Source organism: Varanus komodoensis, unplaced genomic scaffold (assembly GCF_004798865.1).
Source record: "Varanus komodoensis strain SLA01 unplaced genomic scaffold, ASM479886v1 scaffold53, whole genome shotgun sequence".
Classification (NCBI taxonomy): Eukaryota; Metazoa; Chordata; class Lepidosauria; order Squamata; family Varanidae; genus Varanus; species Varanus komodoensis.
In genome coordinates, this window is record NW_025336126.1 from 3383287 (window position 1) to 3397856 (window position 14570).

At 47.8% G+C, this 14570-nt stretch overlaps 1 protein-coding gene across 5 annotated transcripts in view; it reads left to right on the forward strand.

The window, feature by feature from the left end:
- Positions 1–3131: 3131 nt before the first annotated feature.
- PPP1R12C (protein phosphatase 1 regulatory subunit 12C) overlaps positions 3132–14570 on the forward strand; it is a 40370-nt gene continuing 28931 nt past the window's right edge. For 4 of the 5 annotated variants that reach the window (XM_044447859.1, XM_044447861.1, XM_044447860.1 and 1 more), the window contains exon 1: positions 3132–3605. In XM_044447859.1, the coding sequence (XP_044303794.1) occupies positions 3228–3605 (378 nt within the window). In that variant the 5' untranslated portion in view covers positions 3132–3227. Of the gene's footprint in view, positions 3606–5993; positions 6016–14570 lie in introns of those variants that run through there. The other variant, XM_044447863.1, reaches the window with a different exon arrangement.

Genomic DNA, 14570 nt, shown 5'->3' on the forward strand with positions numbered 1-14570 from the left:
GTGGGTAATTCCCCTCTTCCTCCTCTCAGTCTTATCCTCACAACAACAACCCTGTGAGGTGCGTTGGGCTGAGAGTCTGGCCCAAAGTCACTCAATGAGCTTCACGGCCAAGTGGGATCGCCCATCAAACACCCTCGTCTCCACACCATTTGTGGAAAGCTGCTGCAGATTTTGGTCTTCCTTTGCTTCTTGTTTGCAGTGCAATAGAGCAGCCTACACAACTTGCATCTGATTTCGGGCCATTGCTACTGTAGCAGCTGCTGTATTGCCCCCCCCCCCCCCGTGCGCTTGCCAAAAACTTGCCAAAATACTTCGCAGTATTTTTGATTATTCTTACATCTGTTGGATTTGGATGCTAGAGAAATTCAGGGCCTTTACAGGCCACTACAACTCTCCCTCCCTCCCTCTCACACACACATTTGGATTCCTTGCATACCTTTGCAATCTGTCTATTTTGGTCCCTTTTCCTCTTTCTAATATGAGGTACTTGTGGGCACTCACCTACCTGCAGACACACCCTTTGGTGCTTGTCGTGCTCCCTAGCCCTCTTGGTTGTTACAAACTTGTAAAGATTTAGTTCTCATTTTTAAAAAATATAAAAATTGTGGGTTTGCCCTCTATAAAATGGGTATTGGGAGGACACTTGTGGAATGCAAAGAGGGTTTTTGTGTTCTGGAAATCAGCTCTCTGCTTCTGCCTGACTGATGTCATCTGGCCACTAGGGTACAAGGCCTGGGAGGGAAGCTGGCAGACTGGATGGCACAACTCCCATGGGCCATATTGGGCTGGCAGATGGAAAGTTCCCATCACTAGTCAGCACTGACCAGTGGTAAATGGCCAGGATTTCGGACATGATCATTCCCTTCCTTGTTTGGAGATGCCAGGAATTGCATCTGGGATCTCCTGCATGGAAGCATGTGCTGGATTGCAGCCCCTGCTGTATTCTGGTTTCAGTGCCAAGGATAGGCATGTGTGGGCAACTGCCAAGGGCCCATGCAGCAGCAGGGACCTACTGACAGAACTCTTGGAGTTGCTTCTCCTCTTCACCTGCCTTCTTCACTTGCCTTTTGACAATATAATGGAAAGAGGGACAAGCCACAAATAACCCTGCTGGCTTGCACACTGGCTCTCTGCTGGTCAAGCAAGCAAGTGGCAGCATAGTGGGAAAGAAGGCAAGGAACAATTGCACTGGGTGACAATGGCAGGAGAAGGGAGACCTCCTGGAGGAAGGAGGTCCTTAGAGTGTGTCTTACCCAAGAGGCCTCCGAAAGCCAAAGCCAGCACTGATAGTGTTACTCTATGATACCTCTCTAAAAATATACACTATACATTAAGTATTTTGCCTTGGAAATTAGAGTTGAAAACCAGGCAGTTATACATCAGAATGGTTGATACAGAGTAAATTTGTGCATCATTCTACACTTTTTCTACCTCAACCTATTTTTTCTACCTCATCACTCTTTCTTTAGATGCCCCTTTCAAAGTCTTAGGCAAAGGAGAGGCCATAGAAATGCAGCCTGAGAAGAAGTCAGATGCACACTTCCAACTCTTTATTCTCACTTCTGGAGTAAAATTAAACCAATATTCCATTCTAAATTCTAAGGCATCATAAGAACGATTTTGAGAAATGCCATATCATAGTTTAGAATGGCACCTTTGGGCAATGGCCACTTCTAAATTGTCCTGACTTTTATTCAAGTTGTGCATCAACAAAGATTTCCCTCCATCCTTTGTGATATCTTTAGTCAAACACTATAAAGAGCTGTGTGGCTAATGGGGTGGGCTAGAAATCAATCAATCAAACAAACAGTGGAAATTAAAATGAGAAGCCACTTCAGTTTATAACAAGTGCAGATAATGGTTCAGATAATGTGCATGTGAGCGAGACAGTCTGAGAGAGAGAGCGAGCAAGCGAGGGAGGGAGAGAAGGAGAGAGACCATTCAGCACAAGGTATTCTTTATTTTTTGTATCTCTATGGGCATGCTGCAGAGCTGCTCTATCTTCCCGTGGACTTCTTATCCCAGGAACACTTGCGAATGGGAGGCGGGAACAAAAAGTCACACTTTCCCACCCACCCTCATAGATATATATATAGTAAAGAGCAACACTTCCTTGTCTAATCATAAATGATCTAACATTCCACTCTACCTTCCAGGGTAAACTAGAATGGTTTTTTCACCACAGAAATGGCAAGCCTTGGAGCACGGATTCCCTAACAATTCCCATCCATGCTGACTGAGAATTATGGAGGTTATAATTCAACATGGGATACTAAGATGCTGGGAACAATTGATGGCAAAAGGAGAAGGGGACTGCAGAGGATGAGGTGGCTAGATGGAGTCACTGGGGCAGTAGGTGTGAGCTTGGGTGGACTCCGAGGGATGGTGGAGGACAGAAGAGCCTGGAGAAATGTTGTCCATGGGGTCGCGATGGGTCGGCATGAGTAACAACAAACTAAGATGGAGCTGAGTTAGAGCAAAACTGCTGTGCATTTATAGATATCCCGGGCCAGTACTGTTGTTGGCAACCCTTTGTATGAGCGCCCTCCAAAATGTCCTGCCCTTGACAGCCCTGCTGAGTTCTTGTAAATTCAAGACAGTGGCTTCCCTTATGGAGTTAAATTATGGCATATTTGATCTTTTGCCTTTGACTTTCCCTAAGCAAGATTGTCTTCTCAATGGGAGTCTTGCTCTCTCATAAAGTACCTAAAGCACGACAGCCTCACTTTTGTCATTTTTGCTTTCAGGGCACTTTTGCATCTTTCTGTAGGTCCAGGGTAACTGAAAAGCTCTCCTCCAGTACCATCCATTTTCTTCCCGTCAACTTTCTTGCCCGGCTTTCACGCCCGCACATAGTGATCAGGCCTGGGCTTCCATTGTTACACTTGATTATCTTTTCTAGTTCTGTCATGGCTGCTTTTCCAAGTTCTTGGCTGCAGCCTCCGTTTCCATAGATGATTAAGTCGAGAAAATAAATCTAGCCTGAACCTCATTCTGGCCTCTTTTGCACTTTTGCTGCTGCAGGACTACATCTCCCATCAGGCAGCACGAAGTTCGTTCGCGCTCCTCCTCCTCCACGCCCTTTTTTCCCTTCCCGTTCTGATACGGAAGCCGAGAGGTGTTGCTTTTCCTCCTTTTCCTGCTGCTGCCGCCGCTTTTCGGCTGGAGATAGAGCTGGGCCGGGAGGGCCGCCCAGCCGGGCTGGCGGCGGCAGGAGGAGGAAGAAAATGGCGGCGCCGCTGCTGTCCCTCTCCGAGGGGGAGGGCGCCCGGGCGCGGCGGCGGGAGCAGCTCCGAGCCTGGGCGGCGGCCGAAGCAGCGGCGGCGGCGGCTCTTTGCCCGGCCCCGCCTCCCGCCGGCTCTGCTCCTTCGCCCTCTCCGGGACTGCCGGCGGCGACTGAGACGGAGGCTGTGTCCGTGAAGGGAATGGGCTCCGGTCCGGGCTCCGGCGGCGGCGGCCGCTCCCGCGCAGTCCGTTTCGACGCGGCCGCCGAGTTCCTGGCCTGCTGCGCCGGGGCCGAGCTGGAGGCGGCGCGGGAGATGCTGCGCGCCGACTCGGGCGCCGTCAACGGGACCAACGCCGACGGCATCAGCGCCCTGCACCAGGTACACCCGGGCTGGCTGTGAGGGCGCCCGAGGGCTCTGCGCTCGCTTTTCGCTCCCGTCTTCCTCCTCTTTTCCCGCTTTTCTCTGGCCTTGCTGGTGGCCAAATAGGCGTGAGGGTCCACTCCGACACTTGGTGCGGAAAAGCTACACGAACGAAAGAGTACCTCTGAGGCAATGCAGAGTGCCTTGCTTTCGCAATCAGAAAGCCAGGACGCACTTACAGGGCCGATACTCTTGAACATCTGTGATGAGGAAGATAGTGCAGATATTCTGGGGATGTGAATTTTCCTGTATTGAGCTCTTGCATTGGTCGTTCAGCTCTGGAAGGTATAATAAGGAGAGTGGCTCTGATCATGTAAAGAGTGCTTTTCCACTGCCACTCACAATAGCAAGTACTTGGCTCCTTTTTTTTTTTTTTTTTGCTAGGATAAGGATTGAGCAGTGATGAGGTTGCCTCTGAGCATCTGCAAAGGGTGCATTTCATGGTGCCAGACAGCTACAATCAGCTCTGAGCTGCTCCACTTTTTTTACTACACATAGATAGGGATTGGAGGGAACCACTCCCAGCCAGAGCTAGTGGTCGTGGCAGCTCATGTTTGGTAATCTAGGCACAGCTTTATCTGACAAGGAGAAAAAATGCATCGTATGCAATTTTGCACATACACAGTTTAAATGAAAGCTTAATCATTGGCTGTTCCAAGTTGAGAGATGATCTTTAATTCAGCGCAGCAGTACCTTGTATGATACATCTCAATGCAGCATCTGTCCCATAAATGGATGACTTGCATTGCAACCAAGTCTCAAGGAAGGTATAGAGCTTTTCACAATTGCTCTGGGGATGGCATTCTTGTACATCAAATTTATTAATCCTACTCAGTTCTATGAGGCACATGTGATATGCTGGCTCTTGTTCTCCTAGAGTTTTCAGGCAGAACCCTACCTTTGCTTTTTGAAATCTTTCACTATCCATGCTGATTGTGTTGCACAATCCTGGAAGGTGATATTTTTTCTTCACCTGAATGATACAGCCACTTTATGTCCAAAGGTTGAGCTGCTTCTGTCATCAGCACTGGGAGAACAGATACTCCCCTTGCTGGTTTGAACAGTTACATGCTAATACAGAGCAGAATCCCAGAATTCCTAAGTATCCTTTAAGGGGAGTAATTCTGTTGCGATGCCCAAAACCCTCCCTTGGAGGAAGAGACCCCTTAGTGGATTACAAGCACCCTGTGCAGGGAGGGAGAAGTATGGTGCAGGGTTGTCCTCTGTACTCCGCTCACAGTGCGAAACGAGCAGCTCTGAGTGGGAGTAAAGAAAGATGAGGTGCTGCCAGGATATTTCATATCTTGGTGATTCTAGTTTGCTCCCCTCTCCCTCCAAATGCCCTCAAAAACCCCTCTCCGAGGTCAGTCTTCTGACCTGGGAGACCCAACTGGCATGGTTCTTTCATTACCGGCTGCAGTGGCAGTGGCGATCTGCAGCTACACAGTTGGAGGGATGTTTCTATCTCACAGGGGATCCAAGCAGTCCTTTGGCCATCTAGCCTCTTTCTAGTGACCACAGGGTTGCTCTGTGAATGTGTGGGAAAGGTTTTCCACTTCCTTTAATGCACTAGTAGTCTGTTTCCTAGCCAAACAGCAGGCAAGACTTTGGAACCATGCAACTGCAGGTTGTAGTTTCAAGGGTTGGGTATCACTTTGTTAACGTTTGTCACTTCTGCGACAATTGTGTACTCTGTATGGTTGGCCTTCCATTATGTCCCATGGAGACATGTACTTTCTTTCTCTGGGAAAGCTGCTGTCAGAGGGGTGTGGCCTCTAAAGAAAGGAGCATACCCAGTCCTAGTCCTGACCAACCAGGGGAATTAAATACAGAGGTAAGGACCTTATACCAGGTTAGTTAATTTTGTTTTTCAAGATCCCCTCACTTAGTAAATTTTTGGGTTCCCTTGTACTTTTATGTTAGTACATTGCAAAGACGTCAACAACAAAAGTCATAATTTATTTTTCATTTCTCACATAGACCTATGATAGGCGTTTTATTTATTTATTTATTTATTTATTAAAACGTTTTTATGCCGCCCCATTCGCCGAAGCCTCGGGGCGGCTTACATCACTAAGTTAACTAACTATAATATAAATTAAAAATATAAATATTAAATTAAAAATACAACAATACAGTATAAAATAAGCCGCCCTGGCCAGATAAAATCCAATAATATTAACAGTTAAAATGCCGCTTGAATAAAAAGGTCTTTGCCTGGCGTATTGATGAAACTAGAAGAGAACAAGTTTTCTTTTTACTTTCCTGGTCATCCTGAATCAATTCTTACTCATTTCAGACCTCCGCTGAATAGCCATGATGTCATCCTGTCTTCTGTGCTTCACACAAATCACGCTTGCACAGAATCGTAAGCCAGCTCTTATTTGCTCTGCTTGGCTCTTCCTACTAACATGCGTGGCCAAGTGAGGAAGAGGTAAAATGCTTACAGTGATGTTCAAACCTGTGGTTCTGGTTTATTCCTCCAAAACAAGCCAGCCTGCTCCTGGCTTGTAAAGAGCACAATAAACCAGAAGCACAGGTTCAGATGTCACAGTAAGCTTTCTATTACTGGTTAGTCTAGTTACTTACACTGGTAGGAGGAGTGCATAGGCAAGTGTTCACAAGCACACCGCTCATTCATGGGATGTGTGATGGCCAGGCTGTGATCTAGTCATAGCTTTGGCATGACATAAGCGCTTAGAGCTCATAAGGTCCTTCCTCCCCACTGGTTCTCTCCTTCACTTTCTGGTTCAGCCAAATTGTCACAGAGTGCAATCCTATACATGCTTAATTGGAAGGAAGTCCCATTATACTCAAGCAGGCTGGCTTTCTGATAAATCTGTTGAACAAATGCAGCCTTGATTTTTGTGGTGGTCTCTCTGCAGTGTGACCAGATGGGGAGCCAGTCTGTAATAGGAATCCTAAAGGGATTGATCAGTCAGCGTAAGATGATCCATTGTATGGGCCTGTCCAAGGAGGAGGGGCAGAATTTTTATCAGCAGCCTACTGTGAAAGGAAGCCATAGTGCTGCTTTTCCCAATCTGGTGTCCACCAGATGCTTTGGACAGCAGCTTCCATTAGTCCTGACCATTATCTATACTGATTGGGGCTGGTGGGAACGGTAGTTCAAGACATCTGGAGGAAACTTAGGTAGGGGTGGTTTGAGTGCTCTGGACCCCCCTAATACAGAGGTCTGCAGTGTAGCATGCATGAATTTGTATGAAATGCATGCAGCTAACAATTGTACACAGATATTAACAAAAGTACACCAAATCCATTTGGAGTTGGCATCTGTGTGCTGTTTATTCAAACACAGAAAGTTTGTAAAGTCTTCTGTCCATTGCATTGTAGGAAGTGAGTGTTTATCATGTCAACATTGCAATATCAGTTTTATAGCTGTCCAAAGGATGCAGAGAATCCATTTATGCTGACCACTTTTTAATTTCCATGAAGCTGATAAATAATTTAAAAGAGCATCAGTTTACATCAGTGAATATTAAAAGCTGTTCCAATACAAAATTTATTTGTGTAATAGCCTCCCCCCTGCACAAAAAGGGGCAAGTACTGAACATTGCCAAAATGCATTGAAAAGAAACGTTCCTGTATTGCGCTGCCAGCAATTAGCTGAATTAGATAACCTCTTATTAAAGAAAGAGTGCAGTGCCTGGTAGAAATGAAGTAAATATTTTTGCTGAATAAGATGGAGCCTGACATCCCCAGATACAACAGGTAGATGCCAGAGCAGGAGTCCACCAATCCAGCAGTGGTGGTTGCTGGATTGCCATTGCTGCAGTTCTCAAATTTGCCCACTGCCTTAACCAGTCAGCTGGAGAGAAGGATCCATTTGAATGGTCCAGGAACGGGTTGGCTGCATTCTGTGCAAGTCTGCCAGTATGCAGGAATTTGAAGCAGATCACTCCTATGGATCGCATCCCCTCCACGCAACTCCCACGGAATATATTTACCTAAGTGTATATAGTGTAGCTATGAAGGGGGAAACGGCCTGAAATTCTTTCAGTGTATTTCTTCATTGGATATACTGCATTTGTTTTTATTATGCATATTGCCCTGAGAACGTTGTCTATGAAGCGACTCATACAAGGAATAAATAAATAAATATAATTTCTCTTTCCTGGGATTCTCATTAGGAGCCTCTGGGGCTGCTCCCCCCCCCCCCGCCCCCCACTCCCAACACACACACACTTCTGGTTCATTTTCCATTACTTCATTCTCTTGATGCTTCTTGGCTTCTTGCCCTGGTCCCCATCCTCCCACCATCTCTAAACACTAGTCTGTCAAACTGACTTGTGAGGTGGGAGAAAGAAGCCCTGGTTTGGAGAGAAGTTGAGGGCTTCCCCCATGTAGGGGGGTTGTCCTGGATTTAGGACTAATACTAAAGGGAATAAATGGCTAGGCATTTTGTGGCGTAGGGAGCAATAGGCAGGGAATGTGGGATGGATGTTTGCCGCCTTGTTGAGGTTTTCCTGGGCGGCTTTGGGTGCATGCGAAAGGAGTGAATTGGGATGAGGATTCTTAAGCACCTGAACATTGAAGATCCTGCAAAATTGTTGCATCTGGAACCAACTTAAAAGAAAAATATATAGTTTTTTAGGTTGTAAAATCTCAGAAACAAGTGGGAAGGTTGAAAAGGACTTGCTGTAACAGCTCTGCAGTGCCTTGCATAGCTCTTTGCCTCTCCCTCTGGCCAGCTGAAGTAAGGTAGATGAGACCCAATATGCAAACCTGTTTTAGTTTGTACAAGCTGAGGAATTTTGTAGTCTTGGAGGGAAGGGCTCAGGTTAGTTTTGCAAAGAACCCCCCCCCCCCCCCCCGTGTGCCCTGGTAGTTCTTCTGTCCATAAGGAGCGCTTGTGTGGCGCAGGACTTAGTGTCACCCTTGGGCTGCAGAGACGCAGGTTGGAGTCCTAACTTGGCAGGCCACTGTCTTGCAATCTAGTTTTTTCACAGGGTTATGGGGATAAAATGGGACGCAAACGACATACCCTGAGCTTCGCTGAGGAACAGTTGAATTAAGAAGAAATCATCACACGTGGAGAATGCCAATATTGTGTTCTTTCCCTGCACTAAAGTGGAAAGTACGGGTGCCGCTCAGAACCCCAGCCTCATCAGCATTCCTCAATGCATTTATTCTGGGGAAGAGAATAAAACATGACCGCCAGCCTTCCCAGATGTTTCAGACTACATCTTCCCTCAGCTCTCACTAGTATGGTCAATAGTTGGGGAGATGGGAGTTATACTCCAAAACACTGCAGGATACCAGGTCAAAGAAGACTGGACAACCTGATAGACACCTTCAAATATTTGGGGAGCTGTCATGTGTGGAATGAAGCAGATGTCGTTTGTGTTGCTTTGGAGTGGAGGATCAGGACCGGTGGGTTCAAATTGTCCCCAAAAATGGTGGGGGGAGTTGACCTGGACATTAAGAAAGTCTCCCTCACAGTACACACTGTCTGGCAATGGGGCAGGGTGCCCTGGAAGGGGGTGGGCTCTCTCTCGGGTGGATTTCAGGCAAAGACTGGAAGGCCTCCTGTTGGTGGTGCTGTAGGAGTAATTTCCTGCATCTGCAGAGCTAGATGGCCATAGAGGTCCCTTCCAACTCTTAAGACAGTGTGTGCAGAGCTGCCCTAAACATAAACCAAAGCAGCAAAGTTGTATACTGCTGACCTTGATAGGTAGGAGTAGGGGCGGGGTTGCAGATGATTTAATTCCACCAAAAATCTCAAATCAGTTGCTGCTTATTCATCGGTATAGCACTGCAGTGGCCAGCCGTGGGGCAGCACGCTATGTCTGCTCTAAGATACTCTGTTAAAGATGCAGCCATTGGCTGCCTTTTAGGGGCAAGTTAGGCCAACCTAGCTGTTAGCGTTCGGTAATTTCAGCCTGGGTAACCCTGCTCCCATGAGCTATTCTTCTAGGCTGAACCAAGTCCTGTTTTCTAGCTACCTCCCTGGTTGGCCTCAGGCTCTGCTTGTTTCTCAGAAGATCCGTGAGCCTTTCCTTTGCCGTAGGTTCCCAGAGTACCCATCTGTTGGGCCTCTTTGCCTGGTGGCCCCTCTGATAGTTCTCTGGCCATTGGCCAGGGCAGAGTTTAGAATGGCCAGCTGGACAGCACGTTCTGTGCAGGGAGTGTGAGGCCTGTTTCTGAACTGTTTTCTCTAGATTCTGAAAAAAGGCTGGGAGCTGGGAGCAGGACAAGTTTCCAAGGTGTAGCCATAAATAGACAGATTGGTGGGCATGCTCAAGACTCTTTGACGGGGTGGGCACTGTTCAAACCATGCCCAATTCAGGAGCATAATGGTCCAAGGTTTGGGAAGGGAGACGCTGCCCAATCAGAGACTCTCCTAGCTGCAAGCTTGCTATTGAATAGTTTTTACTCAGAGTAGTAGGAATTGTGGAACAATTTTTAAAAAATAATTTCTGGCTATCATAGCTGCAGACAAATTCTAGTATAGTCTTCAAAATGCTTTGAAATGAGACATTTCCTTGTTGGGTTATGTTTTCTCTCCATGATAGAAGAACAATCTGCAGAAAGATGCTGGGACAAACTTATTCAGAACTACAAGCAGTTTAGTTAGAATCCAAAAGGCTTAATGCATTTCAGGATGCCAACAGTTGTTTGTCAGGGGAGTTACCTATATTTAGGTTTTTGGAACAGGCAAGTGGGAAAAATACCCTCTCTGCTGAACTCCAAAGAATGTACTTTCTAAATGCATCCTGTTCCCTTGACGAGGCGTTGTTTTGTTGGGAGGGGGAGGAGGGCTGATGTTCCAAGGAGAGGCTTAGTGCTCAGCTGCAGCAAGTCTCAGGCACATATGTACCCCTGTGCCACCTCTTGCAGTCCAGTGGCAATGCAGAGCTAGGGAGGAGGACCACACCCCGGGTGCCAGGTTCCTTGGGAAGCAGGGCCTAACAAGGAGAAGAGTAACACTTTCGCAGCACACTCAGCCCAGGAATGTTTCCGAGGAGCTTCAGCCAACACCAGCCTCTCACTCTTGTTTGTGGAAAATAAAATCTTTACATTCCAGGCCAAGGCTCTCGATATCAGCATGCAGAGGGTTAGGCGAAACATCCGGCATCTTTCTCTGTGCTTTCTTCCCTTTGCTGTGGCCAAGGTGATGGCAGAGGTCACCTTTGTATCAGTCTCTGAATTGCACCTGTTTGACCCAAAGCCCATGAGAACTTAGGGTTGTGGGGAGGATGGTAGCAATCCAGGCTCATTCCTTCCCTTTGCAGGGCTCTCCAGTTCCATGCCCAGAGCAGGTATCCTCTGAAGGAGGATTTCTCAGGCCTTGCACAAGGGACCTAATTGGAACCTGGCATTCAGCTCTGACAGGCTGTCCTGCTAGTGTCCTGCTTTCTCTCCAGACCCTGAAGCTGTCTTAGATACTCACCAGCTAGTCTCTGGTTATTTGTGGGGGGGCAGCCAACACAGTGCAGTGGAACAAGCCTATGACTTGGACTGGGGAAGCCCAGGGTCAGTTCACAGCTTAGCCATGACAAGACTCGCTGGTGAGCTTGAGCCAGTCCCTTTCCCTGTCCCCAACCTCTCTCTCAGGGTTCCTTTGATTCAGTGAATGAACGACAATCTTGCAAGGCACACACAACATCTAATTCAAGAGCGTAATGCGGCACCTAGCATGCCTTCTGCAATTACTACTACTACAACAACATTACATTTCATTTCTATACTGCCTGTAGATGAAACTGTCTGGGCAGTTTGCAACGTCCATCCCGATTTCAATCAGGCCCGACCCTGCTTAGCTTCCAAGAATAGGCAGGACCAAGCCCTTCAGGATATATGTGCAACTGAACATCTCTGCCTCCTTTGGCTAGTCATTTGGGCTTAAGAAAAGGAGGTGTCTAGTCTCTGAGCCTAGGTAGATAGTCTTGGACATGCAGAGCTCTCCCTGGTCAGATCTTGGATTTCCCGGTGCTCAGGGGTATGGGCTTCAGTGCCTTGCAAACTTAATCTTGTCCGTGGTTTGTTGAAGGCAGACTACAGTAAGCAACAGAAGTATAATGCCATGCACAAACTGATGCTTTTCTGGGCATGGAATTTTGGGATTTGGGGTGCAGAGTGTTCAGTTTTATGGTGTGGTAGCACAATGGTGTATGTGCGTCTTCCAGTGTGAAGCCCAAGTTTAGCCTCTGGCATTGCTGCATACAGTAGGTCTGAGACGGACCCCAGAGAGAACAGCATTGAGAACCAATGAAAGCAACAGACTAGACCAGGGTGGGGAAGCTCCGGCCTAGGTGTCACATCCTGTGCTCTGGGGTTCCTCAGATGACCACTGCCCCTTCCCCTGGACACCCGCTAAACTTTCCTTCAAACACAGGTTGTTTTGCTGGTTTCCCAGTTTTCATGCAGTTTTCTTGCAATGATAAAGAAACTGAAATGCCTCTGCTAAGGCTCAGTTACTGGCAGGAAGAACTTTCAGCTAAAAAACATTGACATGTTTTGTCTTTTTTGCCCCACCCGCCACTGGAAGATGGTCCCCAGAGCTTCTCCGAGATGGAATCCAACCTTCAAACTGAGTTTCTCCATTCCTGGGCTTGACAGTATGACTAGTTTCACATATATTTTTGTACTGTTGCACACTAGCAAATGCAAGCAGAATTAGGGAGGGACGATTCAGTGGAAAAGCAGGAAAGCTGTTGACAATCCAAGGAAATTGTGCTGGACAAGATGGGCCAATGTTCTGACTCTGCCAAAGACAGCGCCATATGGTTCAGTGGGCGATCTCTAAAGAGCCTGGGATCCTTTCCCCCTGATACTATACTAAGAGAACCCTAAAGTTTGTTTACTCAGTTGCCCTGTGCCAGTTCACTCGGTATTTCTCTTTTGAAGAGGATTCAAGACATCCCAAATTCTTATTCCAAGTCTCCTCGATATGATACACCCACATGGCTGTCGTTTGTTGCCTGAACCAGTTTTACTTTTCATGGTCTCTCTGACTGCAAATCCAAAGCCTGTTATTAAAGGCAGATGAAATCTAACAGAAGCTGCTGCCTTCAGTTCTGACGTCTTTTGTGCTGGAAGCAGAAAAGTAGCACAGCTGCATATTCTTGGCACAGGAAGAGACATCAAAGACTTGCTGGTCCAAATCCTATCCTCTCCCCCCCCCCCAACTTGGGCTCAAGAGAACTGCAGGTCTCCTGCAGTGATGATTTTTTGGGTGCACATAGCATCTTGCAACACATCTGCTGTTCAGCATGGACTCGGGGCAGGGGCAAGATGGAAAGTGCAGGCTTGTTTTTTGCATTTTTAAAGCAGGTAACCCTCTGTGCTTCAGCTGAAAGCAATGCTGCACACACTGCATCATTGCCATTACAAGATGGACTGGTTTGCCTATATTCTGCAGGAACAGGCCCCGTGTCTGCGTGCGTCCTCAGTCTTTCGCTCGCTGTGATTCAGTCGCTGCCCCTCTGCGCAGTGTCACTCTATAGTTTGCCTTCGTACTGAACCAGAATCACCCCAACAAGGGTATAGCCCAACTAGATCTTACCCTTGATCCTAATCACAGCCATGGTTTGTCGTTGCATTTGAACCAGCAAACTGGCTTACGCTAGTCCTCCAGCCTGTGGCTTTCAAATCTGATTTGAAGAGCAAGTGCAAACCACAGTTTACTAGTTCTGCTGCAATGTCAGACCCTGGTTTGACAGTTAGGCTTATGGCTCTCTGGAGAGTGCGTCAGCTGCAGCCTGCAGTGCCCCTTTGATTTGCGTGCTTTTCCTTCTCATTTCCCCTTGCCCTGCCAGAGGGTGGTTTGTGCCACCTCACAGGTGGCACACAAACAGTCATTTTGAGCCCTGGCAACCTCTAGCTTGTATCAAAACCTTGGAGTAGCCATTCAGCTTTGTAAGCCTGGCAGAGCTTCTGTAGTAGAGATGTGAAGAAACTGAGCGGGAAATCAGTAGAGACCTGTTTTAAATCAGGTCTCTGCTGTGAGCCCGCCAGGTTGGCGCGCGCACCCACACACACACGTGCATATGCGTCCATGCACCTCCATGTGCTGTACGGTTGATGCACTGGCAGAAGCGGGTGGCCTTTCTGGTCCCATGGGCCACATGTGTGCTGGGAGCGCTGGAAGTGGGTGGGCTAGGTTGGAGCCTTCTCCCCACCACTGCCCGGGCTGATCACTCCTTCCCCGCTGCTGTTGACTGGGAGGACATGTGATGTGTTGGACTCCCACACACACATCCTGGCTGCTGTCAGCTGGGCAGTGGGGAGGAGTGAATGGCCGCTCCAGGGCTCTGCAGGCACATGAAGAGTGCACAAACCACAGCTTGTCGCCATACACCTTCCAGGGTTGTTGGAAGGATTACAGTCAGATAATGCATGAGAGGCATTTTGCACATGTAGGGGCATTATGTGAGTGTGCTGCTCCTGGGTGATTCGTAGTTGTTGCATGGCTGGAGGGAACGGTTTCTTGGCTAGGCTGAGCTGGAGTTCCCTTCAGGCAAGTGACCGAGTGGCAAACAGCGTCTGCTGCCAGTCCACTGCCGACCTGCCCAGAAAACACGATGCAGTGGTGGTGCTGGCTGGGGGTGATGGGAATTGCAGTCTTACACTGGTGAACCTTCATCTGGTAGGTGAAGACTGACCTAGGGCATCATCAAACTACCTGCCCTTAACAGAAGGTGCATGTACCTGCCCATGTTAGAAGCCTTTGTTCGAACCCCACTGCATCAGTTCATTCTGTGACCTCCTCAGGCAGCTTATTCTTGATCAGCAATCCTTTCACTGCTAGGAAGTTTTTTTCTGATGTTTCCCTTAAATCTGTTTCCCTATTGTGTTCTCTCCCTCCCACCCGCCCCCATTTTTTCAGCTGGCATCACATTTCCAGGCACAAGCTCTGCTCAGGAACAGAATAAACATTGCAAAGTTCCCAGCAACCTTTTC